The sequence below is a fragment of the Perognathus longimembris genome, chromosome 10 (assembly GCF_023159225.1).
Source record: "Perognathus longimembris pacificus isolate PPM17 chromosome 10, ASM2315922v1, whole genome shotgun sequence".
NCBI classification, from domain to species: Eukaryota; Metazoa; Chordata; class Mammalia; order Rodentia; family Heteromyidae; genus Perognathus; species Perognathus longimembris.
Window position 1 is genome coordinate 12,616,921 of NC_063170.1, and position 18,790 is coordinate 12,635,710.

At 51.4% G+C, this 18,790-nt stretch overlaps 2 protein-coding genes and 1 long non-coding RNA gene across 6 annotated transcripts; 1 reads left to right on the forward strand and 2 right to left on the reverse strand.

The window, feature by feature from the left end:
• Positions 1-116: 116 nt before the first annotated feature.
• On the forward strand, positions 117-9,536 carry LOC125358279. The gene is made up of 3 exons (XR_007212290.1): positions 117-129; positions 9,312-9,318; positions 9,406-9,536. It is a non-coding gene; the product is annotated as an uncharacterized LOC125358279 (long non-coding RNA).
• Positions 4,372-5,962, reverse strand: Nrn1l (neuritin 1 like). Its single transcript, XM_048355300.1, has 3 exons — positions 5,703-5,962; positions 4,864-4,996; positions 4,372-4,750 (listed from the first exon to the last, which is right to left on the reverse strand). Exons 1-3 carry the CDS (start codon positions 5,788-5,790, stop codon positions 4,465-4,467), a joined length of 507 nt encoding a protein of 168 aa, XP_048211257.1. The 5' UTR covers positions 5,791-5,962; the 3' UTR covers positions 4,372-4,464.
• On the reverse strand, positions 6,155-18,094 carry Edc4 (enhancer of mRNA decapping 4). Of its 4 annotated transcripts, none has more exons than XM_048355299.1 (29): positions 17,820-18,094; positions 14,800-14,953; positions 14,312-14,423; positions 13,916-14,015; positions 13,497-13,686; positions 13,246-13,393; positions 13,058-13,162; positions 12,630-12,739; positions 12,459-12,542; positions 12,270-12,365; positions 12,076-12,178; positions 11,780-11,960; positions 11,596-11,668; positions 11,404-11,495; positions 11,118-11,305; positions 10,938-11,044; positions 10,697-10,850; positions 9,956-10,389; positions 9,768-9,872; positions 9,535-9,687; positions 9,425-9,461; positions 8,914-9,091; positions 8,649-8,804; positions 8,432-8,547; positions 8,168-8,333; positions 7,904-8,090; positions 7,594-7,813; positions 6,944-7,107; positions 6,155-6,694 (listed from the first exon to the last, which is right to left on the reverse strand). In XM_048355299.1, the coding sequence occupies exons 1-29, from the start codon at positions 17,899-17,901 to the stop codon at positions 6,502-6,504; spliced, it is 4,188 nt and encodes a 1,395-aa protein (XP_048211256.1). In that variant the 5' UTR covers positions 17,902-18,094; the 3' UTR covers positions 6,155-6,501. The 4 variants fall into 4 exon arrangements, with proteins under 4 accessions (XP_048211256.1, XP_048211254.1, XP_048211253.1 ...); XM_048355297.1 differs by having other exon boundaries at positions 10,691-10,850; XM_048355296.1 differs by having other exon boundaries at positions 10,697-10,865.
• Positions 18,095-18,790: the final 696 nt, after the last annotated feature.

The window sequence follows — 18,790 nt, forward strand, 5'->3', positions numbered from 1 at the left end:
TATGGAGCGACACGAGATTGGGCTTTCTGGAGGCCGGGTCACGTGACTGACAGCACCCCTGAGCGTAGTCAGCCAATCAACGCCTTTTGGGAGTGGGGAGACGCCCTTCTGGTACGGGTGGGATCCCTTGTTCCAAAGAAGTAGACGGCTGGCTGCGGGAGGGATTTACACTCTTAGGGGAAAAAAAAAAAAAAAAAAGGAGGGACTCCAGGAATTAGAAACTTTAAAGATTTCTTAGTGGAAGAGAAGTCGAGGAGGGAGGTTTGCTGGGGATGGGATCCAGCGCCTCCCCCTTGGACCATCCCGCGGGCCACATCCCAGCCCTTTTTGTTTTGAAATTAAGGTCCCGCACTGACTGTCCGTGCTGGCCCAGAACTCCTGCTCTTCCGGCCTCCACCTCTCGACTTGCCTTCGAAGAGTGAGGTTTGGAGACGCGGTGAGTTTGAACCAAATTTTTAGAAACTCTGCAAAAGATTGCCACAGAATGGCAAGTAACTTTAATCTTGGACCAACTTTTTTGGGGGGTTGGGTTTTGTTTTCAAACATACATCTAGGCACGGTACAGGCCTGAGCCTGTAATACTAAAAACTGAGGAGACCGAGATCTAAGGATAGAAGCCAGCAGAGACAGGCAACAACTCCCTGAGACTCTTATGTCCAATTAACCAGCAAAAGGCTGGAACTGATGGTGCGGCTCAAGTGGTGGAGTGCCAGCCTTGAGTGAAAGAACAAAGCCTTGAGTTCAAGCCCTAGTACCAGGTCACACACTAGTGTGCTATAAGAACGCAAAGTAAGTAGATTTCACTGACAAATTGCTGAGTAAAGATGCTGGGAATGACAGGGACATTGTAACCTTTCTTCATCCATTTCAGTCATTCATTTTCTCAACATTCTATTACATCTCCACATAGAATATGGAGCTGTCTTATATTGACCTTACAACCTAATGTTCTACTTTGAACCTAAAAACAAATTAGTATCCGTAAAACATCATATGGCTGTTTCACCTAGCACTGTTTTATATAGGATTTTATTTTAAAAAGAAAAACTTTGAAAATTATTTCCAAGCTGGGCACAGTAAGACATCTCTGTACTCTTAACACTCAGGAAGCAAAGGATCTCTCGAGTTTGAAGGTAGGCTATTTGGTGAGACCTGTTTAAAAAAAAAAAGTTCCCAAAAGTCTAATGAATTATTAAGGGTAAACACACTTTGGAGTCATCTCTGCCATTTCCACAGCTGCCTGTTCCTATGGAAAAGGATCCCCTTTTGTTGCCCTCTCCTGCTGCCCCTAAGCTTCACCTTTCTTTTGCTTTTGCATTTTTTTTTTTCTGTATTAGGGTTTGACCTCAGGGCCTCAAGCTTACCAAGCAGGCCCTCTACTGCTGAGCCACTTCCAGCCCATTTTTTGCCAGCCTGTTTTTGATAGAGGTTCACTTCCTGCCCAGTCTTGTGCCTGAAACTGCCTCTTTGAGGTTTCCTCTTGTAGCTGAGATAACATGACAGGCACTCATCATCATGCCTAGGTTTTTTTTTTTGGGGGGGGGGTTGGGGGAGGTGTTTTTTTTTTTTCATTTTTGTTGTTAAGATGGAGTTTCTTGAATTTTCTACTCAGGCTATCCTGGAACTGAGAACATCCCAATCTCAGCCTTTGAAGTATCTAGGATTACAGATGCATGTGAGCTGCTAGTGCCTGTCTCAGAATTCTAAGGTTGATTACACTCAGAAACTGGGCTTTGGAGAAGAGCAGGAACTAGTGAAGAGGTATGTTAATAAAGAGGGGATGCAGCCCAGGGCATCCATCCCCTAAACTCCCTTCTGGACAACAAGCTACAAATGTGAAACACTATCACCATGATGCTCTGGCCTGGGCAGCTGAGTCCAGGACCCAATCAACTTGGCTATCAGCCCACCTCTCTCCTCTAGCTTTGGGATAAAACACACAAAGCCCTTAAGCCTCTGGCCAGAGAGCAGATTCTTTCCCCCTCCCTCATCCCCCTCCTAACCTCACTCCATGGAGGAGTGGGGACTTAGGGAGCAAAAAGCAAGAGGAAAAGTAGGTCACAGCTGGATGGTAATCCCCCTCCCCCCAGTGGCTCCCCACAACAGCCAGGCCCCTGCTCCTAGAAGCAGGCTGCTCCTGGCCACTTACCAAGACTGGCCCAGGAAGATTTTTGGGGTCTGGAGCTCCAGCACTTAATCCCTCTCAGCAGTATGCCCAAGATGAGAGTTGTTGTCTTTATATTCAGACTACATTAGGTGCTAGAGACACAAAAGGTACTCCTTGCTTTTGAGGTGTTCATATTGGGGAATTCTCATCTAAACCTAGATAATAACTAGGGAGTGCTATCAGTACCAAAACAGAAGAAAACCCAGGAGCTGCGTAGACCTAGATGTAGATTTAGTTCAGCTTCCAGGGCCAAGGAATACTTCCTAGAGGAGGTGACACTGAACTTCATGTAGGAGTTCAAGAAATGAAGAAGGGTATTCTTTAAAAATTTTAAAGGTGTACAAAATGTACAAAATCTCAGAAGAATAAAAGTCCTATTTTTCCTTGTGAAAAATTCTAGAGGTCGGGCTGGGAATATGGCCTAGTGGCAAGAGAGCTTGCCTCGTATACATGAAGCCCTGGGTCCGATTCCCCAGCACCACATATATAGAAAACGGCCAAAAGTGGCACTGTGGCTCAAGTGGCAGAGTGCTAGCCTTGAGCAAAAAGAAGCCAGGGACAGTGCTCAGGCCCTGAGTCCAAGCCCCAGGACCGGCAAAAAAAAAAAAATTCTAGAGGCCAAAGGAAGTCTGTTCTGGGAGAGCTTTTTTTTTTCCTCTGAACTTTCTCCTTCAGTAATGTGAGATGGTAATGGCTTATTGATAGTAATGGGTCTGAGTGTCTAAGTGAATGAAGCACGGGAGCAAAAGTGTCAAGGCAGAGAGAGAGAGAGAGAGTTAATGGAGGCAGCTGAGCCAGCCACAGTGGGAAGATGTTTAGGAAGCATGAATGACATAGGGTTCCTACCCACTTGGATAGGGGTATTTGGAGGCACATGCCACCCTAGAGCCTAAGCAAGGTCATCAGGCCCGACTCCCTACAGCCCAACAGCCTCCTAACATAGACTACAGGGTAGACAGGTCTGCTAAGTTCTAGGATCCCCTGGTTTTTTCCTTCCCAGTGAATTGCTTTGGGTCTCTTTCCTCTATTCCCCTAAGGTGGGGAAAATGCTAACATTCCCCCATTTGTTGTTTATTATTAACTGGTCAGCCCACCTTTCTTACAGTACTTGTAAGTTTGCTGTCCTTACCTCCCCTCACCCCTTTGTGAGTACTGCCTTACTTCTCTGAAGCTTCCTCTGGCCCAAGGATTGGGAAGGTAGAAGCTTTTCTGTGTGGCTACGGAGAGGGGATTTAGGACTAGACAGAGCTGGCAGAAAACAGCTTAATATATGCATCTGTTTTTCAATTGAAAAAGTAGGGAATAAAATGGAAGAAGTGATAACAGAAGCCAGTGAGGAGACCATGACACTGCTCACACAAGCTGTGGTGTACCTAGAGTAGATTTCCCCATACTCCAGGGCCTTCTTCTCGCTCCACTTTTTCCTATACTAATTCTTGCATCCTCTTCCTTCCCACTGGGATGAATAGGGGTTCTGCGCACATCACACTCCCAGCTTTCAGCAAACCTGGGGTGGTTTTGAGTCCCCAGCTACAAACCTCAAAGAACAAGTTTATGAGCAGAAGCCAGAAAAAAAAAAATCCCTCATTGTGACCCTAGTTTCTGCAGCTTCAGATCCTGTTTAGGACTTGAATGTAGACTTGGACAGGGGCTCCCCACCTTCTGGAACTAGACCCCCTTTGGACAGACCAAACCCCAGAGGAGGAGGGGACTGAGCATAGGGTCTGAGCATGTCTTCGAGGATGAGGTGATTGTTCAGGGGGGAAGAGGAGCAGATAAGATATCAGGAGCCAGCAGGAGGGTGGGTGGGGAGGCTGGGGTGAAAGGCACCAGTTTTAAGGCACTGCTAGCTACCACCTCACTGGATCCTAGGGGCCAAGATATCGGAGGGGCAGACAGGGCCTGAGAATTCCCACCCTCCCAGACCTCATCCAATTCCCCACCCAGCCAGCTTGGGGAGATAAAGGCTGTGCATTCCGGCAGATCTCCGGTTCTCTATCGGAGGCTTTTAGGACTGGAGCTCTTGGGACGTGAGTGTAATGGAAACCTCAGCACTACCATCAGGAGATGAATGTTTGCTAGAGGAAGATTGGATCCCCTGTGGCAACCCTCAGCCCCACCCACCCCAGGTTAGGGATGGGCTTCTGGGGGGCTCCCTGCCCCAGCCAAGCAGGCTGCATCTAGGAGAAAGGAAGGAGCTTAGAGCAAATATAAATACCTTTAATGAAAACCATGAGCACTCTGCAAGAGCCAGAATGGCGATCTCTCAGCACAAGGCTGGAGGCAGGCCCAACTTGTTAGGCTAGAGGCCCCAGGAGGCATGCGAGCGCCAGCGCAGCCGCCAGCAGCTCAGGTGCAGGAAGCAGAGTGGGTGCAGGTGCTGTTGCTCGCAGCGTCTCCTGGTTGATCTCTGGGCCGGTGCCACGCTCTCGGACGTTCACTGGGGCACCACACAGGGCATGCAAGTTATTTGGGTGTGGGGCCTTGCGAGCTTCTTGCTGTAGTGACTCCCACACAGCAGCTGCCTCCTCTGGGCAGCCCAACAACACTTGTGAAGCACAGGCATGGAAGTCGTTCCAGGACCTGTGAACAGAATGGGATTAGAGGAGTGGTTCTGGAGTGGGAAGAAGGCAAGCCTAAGGGGGGAACGGATGGGGATGGGGCCTGGTTTTCCACCACCTCCCACCCCTCAGTACCTGCAGACAGTCTCCAGCTCGCCTCCACGGCTCATGCCGTCCCCCAAGCGGATGAGACACTCAGCAAAGCCCTGGTATATGGTGTTACAGCGGCTTGTCCCCTCAGAAGCTGCTGCTAGGGGAGGTACAAAGACTGGGGGCAGGGAATGGAAAATGGTTGACAGGATCAGCCAGGCTATCCACCAGCCCCCAGGAGCTTGTTTACCTGAGAGTGCTCTGGGGACGTGACTCAGCGTGAAAGAGGTACCTCAGGGAACTGAGGGGCATGTCTGGAGATTACCAGTCTTGACTCCCTTTAAGACAGACTTAGATGCAAGTGTGTGTTGGGAGAGAGGGCTTCCTATCCCAAGGGTCAGCTCCTCCTAGCTTCTGGAGCCCTAAATTAGGTTGGGTGAAAGAATCATGAGAGGTTTGGAGGGGTGGGACCATGGGCAGGAGGACCAGTCTCTGTAGCCTCTCAGCTTCACCTGACACCCTACCTCCTTCCCAAAGACTGGTGTCTGAGATGAAGCTAAAGGGATTGAGATCCAGGCCAGATGCTCCGAGGACCTTAGGGATCCCATGGCTGGTCTGGAAATCCTCTCTGGACTCCATCAGAAGGGCAGCAGAATGTCAGGGTCCTTCCCCCATAACTCAGGCTCAGTTCACACCTTATTTTCCATCCTGAAGCCACTGTCACACTTTCATCGAATCTTCACAACTGCTCTCCACCCTGGCACTCAGTGTGGCCAGCAAAGCTCTTTAGCTCTCCTTCCCCTACCCGCAGACCCTGTTACCTAGCCTGTTGAAGGTCCAGCAAGGAGTCCAGCCTGGGCCAGGTCCAGGACACCTGCACTCACCAAGTGGCAGCAACAGCAACAGCCTCAGGGCCCGGGGAAGCCACCGACAGCGGTGGCACCTGCAGCAACAGCAGCAACAGCAGCGCATGGTCCCTGGCTGTGAGCCTAGTGCCAGATCTAGTGACTTGGAGTGCAGCCCGTCGGCCCAGCCCCCAAAGGACAAGACTATGATTGGATGGGAGCTGAGGCGGGGCCTAAAGCCAGCCGGTAGCTCCACCCTCAGTATCAGACTGGCAGAAGCTCAAGAGGGATTCTAAAGGGCAGAATGCAATGGTAATAAACTGAGTTAAGAAAGGAGATCTAAGAAGGCAGTTGAAATAAGGTGAATGATCAGGCCCCCAGGGAAATGACCCTGGTGAATGATCTGGGGCCAGATGAATGACTAGGCTCCCCACAGAGAAAAAGAAGGCAGTCATACCAAAGACACACCAAAATCATATACACACACACCATTTTATTCCAAAAGCATTTAATTGAATTTCTCAATGTTTTTCAAAAACAAAAAGATCCAAATTGGAGGTAAAAAGGAACATGGAAAATCCAACTCAAGGAGTGTCATGATCTCAAAGTCATGCTTCAGGCATGGAAAAACCCAAGCAAGCACAATACCTGCCTGGGCCCAAACTAACCCTGCTGGCTACCACAATCTGTAGACCACGACCAGTACACCTTGTCCCCCACCTTGAACACTCAAGGTGGAGGCCTGAGCAGGTAAACAGCAGACATAACTGGGCCTTGTCATAGGTCTGTCTGCTGGCCTTCAATGCCACTCCACCCCTGTGCAAGGCAGGCTTAACTGCTAAGGGAGGGTGGGGGTCACAAGGCCATGAAGCATCAGGCTGAGACGCCGGGCTGCTTTGCCAAGTGAGTTGTGAGGCTCTGCCTGTAGGAATTGAAAAAGCTTCTGGCGCACCTGCGCCATGACAGAGCCCATATGATCTCGAGTGATGGGATCACTGTGGTCCAGGTGCATCACAGCCTCTTCCAGGTAGCTGGGGATGGGGGAAAAAAGACAGGCTACAGTTGGATGATAGCAGATGGTAGTGCCCCCTAGTGGCATTGGAGCCCAGAGGGACTGGTGACAGGGAAGCCTCTAAGCCTCAGGGGGCTGGCAGTGGAGGGGATGGGTAGAGAAAATTAGAGCGGGAAGTTAAGGCACAAGTAGATGTATGCACTGAGTTGCTCTCTCCCTAACCCAATTCCTACAGCTCATCTTCTGATCCCTAAAGGCTCCTACTCACCTGAGCTTGAGGTCAGTTCTAGTGCCAAGGTCTGATGCCAGCTGCTGGATGAGGGAAAGGAGAACAGGCTGGGAGAGCGGGCAGGGTGGTTGCCCAAAAACCTGGGCTGGGTCCACAGTTTCACACACATAGAGCACCAGGTTCAGGTCAGCAGCTGTTAGTGCCTGGGGGCAGAACAGGGCAGCATTTATAGCTTACATTAGGGTGGAATGTCTGCTTATCTATGGTGTGTAGCCAGAAGGAAGACCAGATAGTTGGGCACTGAGGGGTACAGAGGGAGAGGGAGAGGGAGAGGGAGACAGAGAGAGAGAGAGAGAGAGAGAGAGAGAGAGAGAGAGAGAGAGAGAGAGAGAGAGAGAGAGAGAGGGACAGCAGAGAGAGCAGAGAGCACTACAAGGGAGCTGTATTGTTACCCTAGAAAATCAGGTCAGAAAAGTTTTCTGGAGGTGGTCACAAGGCAAGGTGGGCTGAGATAGGAAGAAAGGGGTCCACAATAAGTGAGCAAAAGAAGCAATAGCCTGGAGGCCAAAGAGAACCAAGAAGAAATAGCCTGCCAGGCAGCCTGGAGCATGGTGGGGGGAGTGCAAAGTATGATGTGTGGCACTTGTCATAAGACACCTTGTTCTTACTAGAGCCCAACAGTATCCTACCTGCTGGAAGGCCTGATTGAGATGGCCCTGCTGCAGTAACTGCAGGATATGGGCTTGCTGAGCCTGGCAGTCCAGGTGGGCAGAGGGGACAGGTGTACCAGCAGCTGAGCGCATGGCCTGCATGATGCTGGAGGTGACAGTTGCCTGCTGCTCTTTGAGTGCCACGCTCACTTCACCTTTTACAATGCGTTGTACTTGTGCTAAAATTGACTCCTGTAGACTGCAAAAGAAAGTGGAGTGGATGGAGTGGGTAAGCCCACTCCAGCCCTTCGCAAACCTGCCACACTGTACCACAGCCCTGTCCACACACCTGCCCACAGCCAAATGGAGCTGGTGCTGCACCTCAGCACGAACACTGCTGGACACGGTGGCTACCATCTGCTCGGTGGCGCTCTGCAGTGTACTGACCAGGCCCCGAAGTTGGGCCAGCACAGGCTCCCTGGCCTCCTGTTCCCGTGCCTTCCGACTCTTTGTGTGGTTTTCTAGCTGCTGCAGATCTGATGGGTGACCACAGGGATCATAAGCGATGGTTGAGAATAAACCCTCCTATCTTGGGTCATTTGTCCCAACTCACATTCTTGTGTGCCCAGGCGAAAACTATCATTGATCTGCTGGAACATGGCCTGGCAGCTCTTCTCGAAGGCAGGCAGTACCACACTCTGGAAGGCTTCACGGTAGGCAGCTTGCATTGGCCCCTGTAATGTATCGGCAGCTGCTCGGGCAATGGCATCTGTCAAGTTCTGGGGCACAGACAGAGAGGGGTCAAGTTGAAAGCCTGAGAACAACCTTGCTAGCCTAGCCACCACTCTCCCACCCCTAATCGTGGGCCCAGTAGCACCTTGGACTTGAGTAACTTGGAGATATTCTCTTTCATGCTGCCCTCCACAGCTGTGAGCTTAGTAGCCACTGAGTTGCTCAGTTGTCCTGCCACAGGCTCCAGACTCCTGGAAACAGCTAGGGCACAGGGAAGGAAAGGAGGTACAACCAGAAAAGGAAACTTGACAGGCGCCCCTGTTGCTCCCTGACCCACTCCGCAGTCTCCATGTAAAACTCACAGGGAGGAACTGTCTTCTTGATCTCATCCCGTATACTGCGCTCCAGCCGCCCAGCCACAGCGGAGGACAGTGCCTGAGACATCTGCTGCGTCAGCTGCTCCTGAAGCTGCCCACCTCGCTGCTGACCCTCAGCCAGTGCGTGCTCCAGTCGCCGCTCTGTGTCAGAGCTAAGGAACAGGCCTAGAGCAGGTCCCGGAGCCCTTCCCAGGCCAAGAATAGTGGCCTGCCCCTGTGCCAATGGCTGTAGCCCCATCCTTAAGGATACGTTCCTGCTCGTGCCGGGTCTCAAGGGCACGTTCTACATGGCCTGTGACAGTGCTCTGCAGACCTTCAAGCTGGGCACAAAGACGCTGTAGCAGCTCTTCTTGGCTGTGTCGCAGCTCTGCCAGCTCTCTCTGCTGCTGCCAAATTAGTGCTGGCCAGTCCTCAGGGGGCTCTACCACCTGTCAGTAGCATTGACAAGTTATGTGATGCTGGCGCCATCTATCCCCAACCACCAGACTAAGTGCCCAGAGCCCTTCCAACCCATTGGTAAGAGGGTGCTTGAGGGCTGGGAATATGGCCTAGTGGCAAGAGTGCTTGCCTCATATACATGAAGCCCTGGGTTCAATTCCCCAGCACCACATATATAGGAAATGACCAGAAGTGGTGCTGTGGCTCAAGTGGTAGAGTGCTAGCCTTGAGCAAAAAGCCAGGGACAGTGCTCAGGCCCTGAGTCCAAGCCCCAGGACTGGCAAAAAAAAAAAAAAAAAAAAAGAGGGTGCTCGATCACTTACATGGTGTTCCGTGAGCCGGGATCCCACAGTTGAATCCCTACGTAGGTGAGAGACATGTTAGGCTATGTCAGGAAGAGATCCCCTCTCCCTGGACCCATAATCTCCCCTACCCGTCATCCTTCTTGCTTTTCCTCTTGAGCTTGGGTGAGCTCCGAGGGGATCCTTTGGTTTTCCAGTCCTTAGCAGGCAGCCGTGGAGTAGGAATTTTGGTGCCAAAGCCTCCTGAGGCAGAGGCAAGACTGGCTACCTCATCATCATGGTCACTACGGGAAGGGAGAGAAGGTTGAGCACCTGCTTAAATGCCAGCCCTTCCTGTGAGGGGAATGGCATGGGAGGTTCCTACCTTTGTTCAGCACTGGTGTCTTGGCTGTCATGCTGCTGCAGCAGGTGATAAGGTAGTCGGTGGAAAGCTAAGCTTTTGTGCTTTTCCTGGAGGCCATTCCTAGGGCTGAGGGGACAAGTAGAGACTAAATAGCAGATGATTCTGAGGCCCCCCCCACAAGCACGCATTTTACCTACCAAGCTCCTCACCTCTCTGCCAGTGTGCTACAGGTCTCACGAGTGATGTCAGGTGCTGTGGGCCAGACCTGACTATCTGGGGCCGCAGCTTCCTGGGTCAAGGCTGCCTCCAGTAATGAAGGGGTACTATGTCGATCCCCGTCCCCAGGGACTCCTTCTAAGCCAAGCTGGGAACCAAGCTCGGGCCCTGCCCGGGGCCGTGGTGACAGCAGGTGCAGTGCTGAGGCAGCTGAGGCCATACTGTCTGGCTCAAGGCCCTCGGCAGCAGAGGAGCCAAAGCCACGGGACAGGGCCTCTGATGCAATCTCAGGAATGTCCTGAGACAGGGCAGTAGAAGCCGAGGAGATAACATCAGGGGAACGAGTGCGACTGGGGGAGGCCTGGGGTAGCCCCAGGGGCTCTACTTCCTGCAGCTCCATGGGCAGTGCAGAGGCAGCAGTAGATACCTGCAGTAGGCCAAAGATGGGGGCTTAAGTGATAAGCAGTGGGGGGAGGGCACAGAGACAAGACACTGGTAATGGTAGGATGAGAGGTGGAAAGCCAGGGAGATGCAGGTCAAAAGCAGTGTAGTTGTTGTAAGTGGGAAGGAGGGATGGAGAAGTTAAGATGAACTTCAGTAAACACAAAAGGCTGACAGGTCCTCTGGGGAAATGGAGCATCCAAGACAGAGCACGGCCAGCAGAAAGAATTGATAAGGAGAGTGTAGTCAACCTTCCCTGCTCCTACCCATGTCACATAAAAGCACACCTGTACCTGCCCAGGCCCCTTGGGAGTCAGTTTTTCAGCTGGGCCTGGGAGAAGGCCAGGCAGGAGGCTCCGAGGGCTTGTCTGCAGGCTGCTGCTGCTGCTTATTGTCAAACTGCCATCCAGCTGCAACTTGGGGCTCAAGGTCAGCTCCTCAGGTGGCCTGCTGGCAGGAAGACTACAGACAACCAGGGCTTGGCATCACCTGGCATTAGGCCTTGCCATCACCTAACTCTGACCTTCACCTTACCTGGGCAGTGAGGGTTCCACAGCTGAGGTGCTGCTCACGGCAGACACAGCTGTTAGACAGCTGCTGCTGCTACTGCTGCTGCTACTGCTGCCAGGAGATGCAGTGATCTGAGGAGATGCATAGAATGAGCACTGTGGTCTGAGCTGGGACTTTCCCAGGTCTCCTTGCCACGGGAGGTACCTGCTGCAGGGAGGCGGTAGGTGTCATGAAGGCATCAGGTGTCATCAGCTTAGGCTTAGTCTCACTGCTCAGGCTGAGGAAGTCAGCAGGTGCAGGCAGCTCCACTATGCGTCGAAGGTCAGGCTGGGATCCATGAGCAGCTGATCCCAGGCCCTCAGTGCTCAGTTCAGGTCGAGATTCTCCAAAAGCTTGGGGGGGCGGGGGGGAGAGGAGAGAGAGAATGCCATCTGGGTCAGATCTCAGACCCCAGTCAGTGTAACCTGCTCTCCTCTCTTCCCTTACTCACTGAAGTCTTCATGGGCAGTGTGGGTGGGGAGTGGGGCCACCACATCAGGGTTTAGCTGCGGCTGGAAGCGGATCTGCACATCCTGCAATGCCCTGCAGAAAAGGAGGGAGTACAACAAAGTGCTCCAAGGAGCCAGGGCCAGTAGGGGTGGGTCACAGACAGGGCATGGGTGCGCTTCCCTGACACACTCACTTAGTATGTACACAAAAAAGCTTGATGAGCACACCAGCTGCAGACTCCACAGCACCAGCTCCATGGGAATTCTCTGGAAGGACAGAGTGGATTATTAAGTCCGTGGCTTGTTCCGTGCCTCAGCATACTGCCCCCCTGCCTCCTCCCACCCCCAACCACGTAGCCCTGCCTCTGGGCAGCTCACCAGCTCCCAGGTTGTCATTTTCTTCCTCAGCAGGCAGCACCTCAGTGTGCCGTAGCCTGCAGCGACTCACAACCTGGATGCCGAAGCTCAGCACAGGGTGGGTGAGTAGGAACTCCGAGATGGAGCTGAAGCAAGCCCGGCCTTCCTCCTGGTTCTGTAGCAGCTCCATCACATAGAGAACCTACACATGTAGCATATTCCTAGCTGAGCTGAGGCTGTGATTGTTGGTGATGTCACATACCCCTGCCCTCCCTGATGACACTGGCCATGCCTAGGGTACCCCTAGGGCAGCCTACCTTCCGTTGTACATCACTGAGAATAAGGTATTCTGCTGAGAGATCCAAGCAAACCTTAAGACTGGGGGGCACACTCACTGAGCTGAAGATATCTGGAGAGAAACTAGGGAGCCAAGAAGCAGGTTAAATGAGACTGGCAATTCAAAGGAGCCACATTCCCACCTTGCCACCCCCTGCAAGACGCCCCTACTTACCGAATGGTCTGCAGGCAGGTCCAGGACACTGTGCACCACATCTTCAGCTCCCGATTCTGATCAGCACCAGTAATGAGGAACCTCCAGAATGGGACTCTGTCAAGCAACAAGACACTAAGTGGTTAGCTAGGCTCCTTTTCCACTAGCCCGTGGCCCACCCCCTCACCCACTTGCTTGCCACTCACTCACTCAGGGTCCTGTTTCTTATGGTTATCACAGAACAGGAGACAGGAGAGGGGCCGTCCATCATGAGGCTTCCACTCGTGAAGACACCTGCAAGCAGGCAAGTATGGGGCCTGAACGAGTGATCTAGATCTTTCCTGGGCAGGGGAAGGGCTTGTCCCTCAGGTCTTGCCTTACCTTGGCTCATCTTGCCCTTCAATGTAAATCTGCCAGAACTTGACGTACCCATCATGGCTTGCAGTAGCCAGGACGGTCCCATCAGGGGAGAGGGCTCCTTCACTTAGGCACTGGGAAGAATCCAAAGAGCTTAGCTTTGCCATCTGACTACAGATGGAAAAATCCCTGGTCAGATGAAGATTACAGTAAGCTGGTCCTATCCATAGTGGACTTGCACATATGTACAAATGAATGGGGCTACAGAGAAGATCAAAGCTGTAGGACACAGTTAAGTTAGGAGTAAGCTCCATAGGTGAGGTCACTTTGTACTTGACATCCCATGGGCAGAATTCTGGGAAAGCCATCTGGGAAACAATGGATATAGGGAATAGGGAATAGGCATAGGGAGAGAGTGAAGAGGACAGGAACACAATCATCTGTAGGCCTACCGTGCTGTGGCCTTTTACCACAATGAAGCCCTGCTTGATTTGGCTGACATCCACAGGCCAGGTGCTATGGTTGGAGCGGAGCATTTCCAGGTCCCACACCTCAGCCTAGATGTCAAGAGGTGAGCGCTCAGCTCATGTGCACAACATGGCAGCTCTATCACCTTCTCCACCAGGCCCAAGCTCCTTACCCGGTCTTCATGCAGTAGGGCCACCATTGGGCTGCTCTCCTCACAACAGTCCTCACTCTCCTCAGGGATGAAAGGACACCAGATGATCCTACGGAACTGGTTTAGTGACGTGCCCTCTGGCTGCCGGATATGGACTAAGATCTCTTCTCTGAGCAAGGGGTTAAGGGCTAGGTACATGAATGACAATGAGGTGTGTCTGTCAACCCAAGCTCCACCACCCTTCTGCAGTCCCCACAGCTGGAAAAGGATACTGAATTTTGCCATTAACTAGAGCTAAGCGCCACACAAACAGGTTGCCTGCCTCATCTAGGCAGGCTAGCTGAGGAGAGTTGAGATGTGCAAAGGCCAGATCAGCCACACTGCCTGTGAAGCCCTTGAGCAGGGTCCGTTCCGAAGTGCTGACACTGATCACTCGCACCATTGCTGAACCGTTGTTGGCAGCTGGAATCAGGAAAGCAGGAAGTCAGGAGCAAGTCCCCAGGCCCAGGCAGGACAGAAGCCCTGCCCTTGCCTGCCTCACCAGCATGTCTCAAGTGTGGTTTTCCCACCCAGCTTCCCCAGTCCTGTCAAAGGTTAGGATAAGGTCGAACTTCCAGTGTCTGAGAGGAATGAATGGTCTAACACTGGAACAAAATATCTGGGGCTTCCTCTTCTCTCTGCTTTTACTTACCCCGAATAGCATATGCCAAGAAGGAGTTAGATACAGCAATCAGGTTTCCGTAGTAGTACTTCTGTTCCCAGTCATATTTAGCTACAGGCTGAATTTTCACCTGAGAACCCAGAGTGAGGAAGGTCAAAGAGGCTGAGAGCAGGGGGTAGCTTTCCTCAGAGCCTAGGCAACCCCCCAACCACAATGCAAATGGGAGGGGCCACAGGTGCAAGCCCAGTTATTCACTGAAATCTCACTGGGCCAAATTCCCACAGTGGTTGGCAGTTAACCTTGGCTTTCTGACACTAAGGTAGATTATCTGCTTGTGGTCCCCATAGGAACCGGCAGCATGGGAAGAACAAAGGGGCTTGGAGGTGCTCCTATACACTATATATGTCCTAACATCCTAGTACCTACCTTGTTGCTCCCCCGAGCCTTGCTTGAAATGCTAGAGTCACTGCTGGCCACAACCTCCACCTCCTTGGCCAAAATCCCAATGCAGGTGGAGCTGTCATCTCCAGAGAGGCAGCTAGAGGGAAGGTGTACAAACCTTGTCTCTTTTTCACCAACAAAGTCAATGGAGGGTTAGGAGGAAACAACCACTTGTTGAAGATGTCTAAGCCCAGATTCCCAACTCTGCCTGGTCCACTGTTCCCAGATCCACACATTTACCCTTGCTCCTTTTGAGTAAGACTACTTTCATTCTGCAGTATCAGGTGAAGCCTTTCGCTTGTCCTCACCTCTCATCCTGTTGTAAGCTCAATGTGGTTTAAGTGTTTTGCCCAAGGTTATCCAGACCGGGAGCAATAAAGGCTGCAGGCCCCTCTTGCCCCTCATCTTAATGCTTTCAGCTAGCAGAAGCCACCAAGTCTTATCACTCCCACTGCCATCTCCCAAGTACTCACATGACCTGCTTCTCCTGCAGGTTAATGGGTGGCATGGTCCGCAAACCAGGCTTGTTTGTTGATGTATCACCTGAGTTGAGAGGGTCTGGAACCAGGAGCCCATTGAGGTCCCCATTGTAGGTACTAGATGGCCTCTGGCTTTCTGCACTGGTGCCTGGGGACAAAAAGGATCAACCTTCGAAGGCTATTCTTCCATCAACCTCTCTTCCTGCTGGGCTTCCTTCCAGACCATGAGGTGCTCTAGGAACACTCAACTGAATACAATATGTCCACGCTCATCTTTCATTCCATAAACACTGATAAGGCCAGGGCCAAGGATGAGCACAAGACTTCCCAGGGGAGGGAGAGAGCCATCAAAGACCCTCTTCATGACTAGAGGCATAGCTCAGTGGTAGTGTCAGGGAAGAAAGAGCTCAGGCCCTGAGTTCAGCCCAAGGACTGGCAAAATAAAAAGAGGAAAGAAAGAAAAAAAAGGAAGGGACCTGCCCTACAGAGAAATGGCTCAGGAAAAGCCACTTGGGGGGCTAGGAATGTGGCTTAGTGGTAGAGTGCTTGCCTAGCATGCAAGAAGCCCTGGGTTCAACTCCTCAGCACCACATAAACAGAAAAGGCCAAAAGTGGCTCTGTGGCTCAAATAGTAGGTAGAATGCTAGCCTTGAGCAAAAAGAAGCTAGGGACAGTGCTCAGGCCCTGAATTCAAGCCCCGGGACTGGCAAAGAAAAAAAGCTACTTGGGCAGGCAAACCTAGAGGAAGGGACATGAAACAGGTGGATATAAAGGAAACAAACTACAGAGTAGAAGTCAGGAATGATAGCAATTTAGTTGCTTGCACTGGCTGAGCTTCTTTGTCTTTCCTTCGTTTTTTTTTTTTTCTTTTTTTGTGCCAGTACTGGGACTTGAACTCAGGGCCTGGACACTATTCTTGAGCTTAATTGCTCAAAGCTAGTGTTCCATAGCCAGCTTTCTGCTGTTTAATTGAAGCTAAGAGTCTCACAGACTTTCCTGCCTAAGCTAGCTTCGAACTATGATACTCAGATCTCAGCCTCCAGAGTAGCTAGGATTATAGGTGTGAGCCACTGGCACGGGCTCCCCCCACCCTTATTGTTTTGTTTTGTTTTTAGCAACAAGGTCTCATTATGAATCCCAGGCTGGCTCAAACTTGAAGTCCTCCTGCTTGTACCTCCCAAGTGCTGGGATTACAAACCAATGATCACCACTACTACCAAGTGTGTGCCACCGCACCTGGCTTCTTTCTAGCTGAGGTTCAAACACTCTCATTAGTTCAGACACTACTGCCAAAACCCCTAGCTAGCAAGGAGACTAAAGGTTCCGGAATATAACAAGTTTCCACTCACAAGAGTCTGAGGTCTAACTTGGTCCTTCAGAGAGAAAAGACCACCAAGAGCTACTTGGAAAAAAAAATACTCAAGTGCCAATCAATAAACAGAAGAGTTATGAGGAAAGCCACTGAGCTACTTCAGTAAATTAAGCCTAGAACACCTTAGCTGCTCTAGGATAAACTGGCTACTCTCTCTTCTATGCAGCTTGCCATGAGGATAAACAAACAGCACGTCCAGGCTGCACATGGTTGACCATGCCAGACTCTACCAAATCTCTGCTGAGTGTAGTCTGCTCAACAGATGATGAACAGGAAAAATGGGCACCAAAAGGGAACATATACTCCAGGCATGGGACAAAGTTCCAGTGGTGTCAGGCAGCAGATGGAGTTTCTCAGAGTATAAGTTTCCTAAATCTACCCATTGAGCAACAATGCCTGCTTCCAGCAGCAAGTAGTTTGCCCTGCCCAGGAGGGTTAAGAACAGGGCACCACTACCATCACCAGTCAATCTTCAACGACTATAACTTACCAAAAGATCTCAGAATCTGCCCAGAAATTCTAGTATTTTTCACACGTTATTTCATCTTGGTAATATGGGGTTGTCTACATGTAAGTACCTGAGAGTCTTTCCTGACACCCAAACTCCTGGTTGTATTTTTATTTGTTTATTTATTTTTTGTGGCCAGTCCTGGGGATTTAACTCGGGGCTTGGGCACTGTCCCTAAGCTTTTTTCTTTTTCTTTTTTTTTTTTTTTATTGCTCAAGGCTAGCACTCTACCACTTGGGCCACAGCACCACGTCTGGCTTTTTCTGTTTATGTGGTACTGAGGACTCAAACCCAGGGCTTCATGCATGCTAGGCAAGCACTCTACCACTAAGCCATATTCCTAGCCCTGGCTGAATTTTGAAACATAGTCCCAACAGTTTTCTCTCTCAGACCTGCACTCTGCAACTCCAGCTCCTTCTCCATAGCCGGCCCTCATCCCCATTATCCAAACTGTACTATTGTACAATGACAACATAATATTACAATCCTGTTAGTACTCCGTGTCCTGGGGGTTCTTGGCTGGTAAGAACAATTCTAAAGTTCCACTCGGAGACCAAGTAAAATGTGAATGATGGGGAACAAATCGGCTTGCAGATAAGCGAAAGCCAAATCCAATCACTGCCCTCCCTGTCTATAATTTGCCTTCACCCCTGAAAGAACACAGAATTGAGGCTGGCCACCTTTCTTCTGAAAATGTTTCTGAGCAACCGTAGGCCCAGAATCTGCATTTCTGAGAGAAGGACAAGTTGCAGAGGGGAAGCTTAACTCTAGGCCAAGAATTCGGCATTACATGGCTTTTGAACCAATGACGAAAGAGTAAAGACACTGGACCAGTTTCAGAAATACAAATTTGGGAGGGGGAGGGGGGCGAGAAACCAAGAGCCTCGTTTTCCGTGGAGAAGCTGAAGGACATGGCAGAACGGTCTGGTGACAGGATGGGGAGGGGTCACACCCAGGGGTGTGCGCCATTCGCTGGGAACGCTCCGAGATCTATGTCTCCGACCTCCGTCCGCCTTCACTAGCCAGGAGGATCCAGAATCGGTCTCAAGGTGGCGGCAGGCCCCGAGAGCGGTTCAGACCCACGCTGCCCGTTTCCTTCTTTGCCAAGAGACCACCCCAGCTCTCTCCGCTCACCCCCTGCCGGCCGGTCCAGCTTGAGGATGTCCCGCAGATGCTGCGTGGCGTCCTCGATGTCGATGCTCGCGCAGGAGGCCATGGGCCCAGCCGCAGGCGTCCCACCGTCTGGCGTTAGCTCCGCTGCCGCCGCTCACCACCCAGCTTAGCCCGGCCGCAACCCAGCCAGACAGAGACGCGGGTCACTGCACCCAGTCCCACCTACAGCTATTAAACGGCCGCCGTGCCGTGTCCGTCTCCGCTAACCCCACCAACCGCCTCCACTTCCGGCCCCCTTGAACTCCGCTCCCGGAACTTGCGAGGGCCACAGAATAAAGGTTCCGGGGCTGAAGGGAAACGCCTGACTCCTACCAGAGCCGGTCCCTCTTCGGTAGCTCCACCCCTGAGCCAACCCGGTCAGGGAAGTTCCAACACTTTTAAGCAGAGCAAATGTCCACGCACAGCACTGGGCCACCTAAAGCTCTACTCGCCCCAGATTACGCCCTGTCCACTTTATAATGAATTCTAGATAGTTCTAGGGCGGGATGGACCTGAGGTTATGCCTTTTCAGATCCTGAGAAACATACAGAACGGGCAGACACCACTTTTCTGTTGGGAAAAGGGTGGCTGTAATCAAAACCTGAAGGCACCTGAAAGATCCTAAGGCCCAGGAGTTCCAAGAACAGGGTAGTTTTGTTGTTTTTTCTTAAGTTCCGTCCCCCAAGTGATAATTTTTTAGCACAAAACTACTGTTCTCTACTGCTCCCCAGCATTCCCTTGTCCCATGTGGCACCCTTAGGTTAGCAAGAATGAAACCACAGTTTACAAACACCTCTTTATTGCAGACATTTCAGGCACAGGTACATGGTACATGTTAGAAGCTGTATTGCAGATTTTATACAGGGTGGTTTCAGAGGCAGCAAGCATCTACCTCTTCCCCATCCCCACTACCCAAATACAGATCAGTACCACTGAAACCTCCAGACTATAAT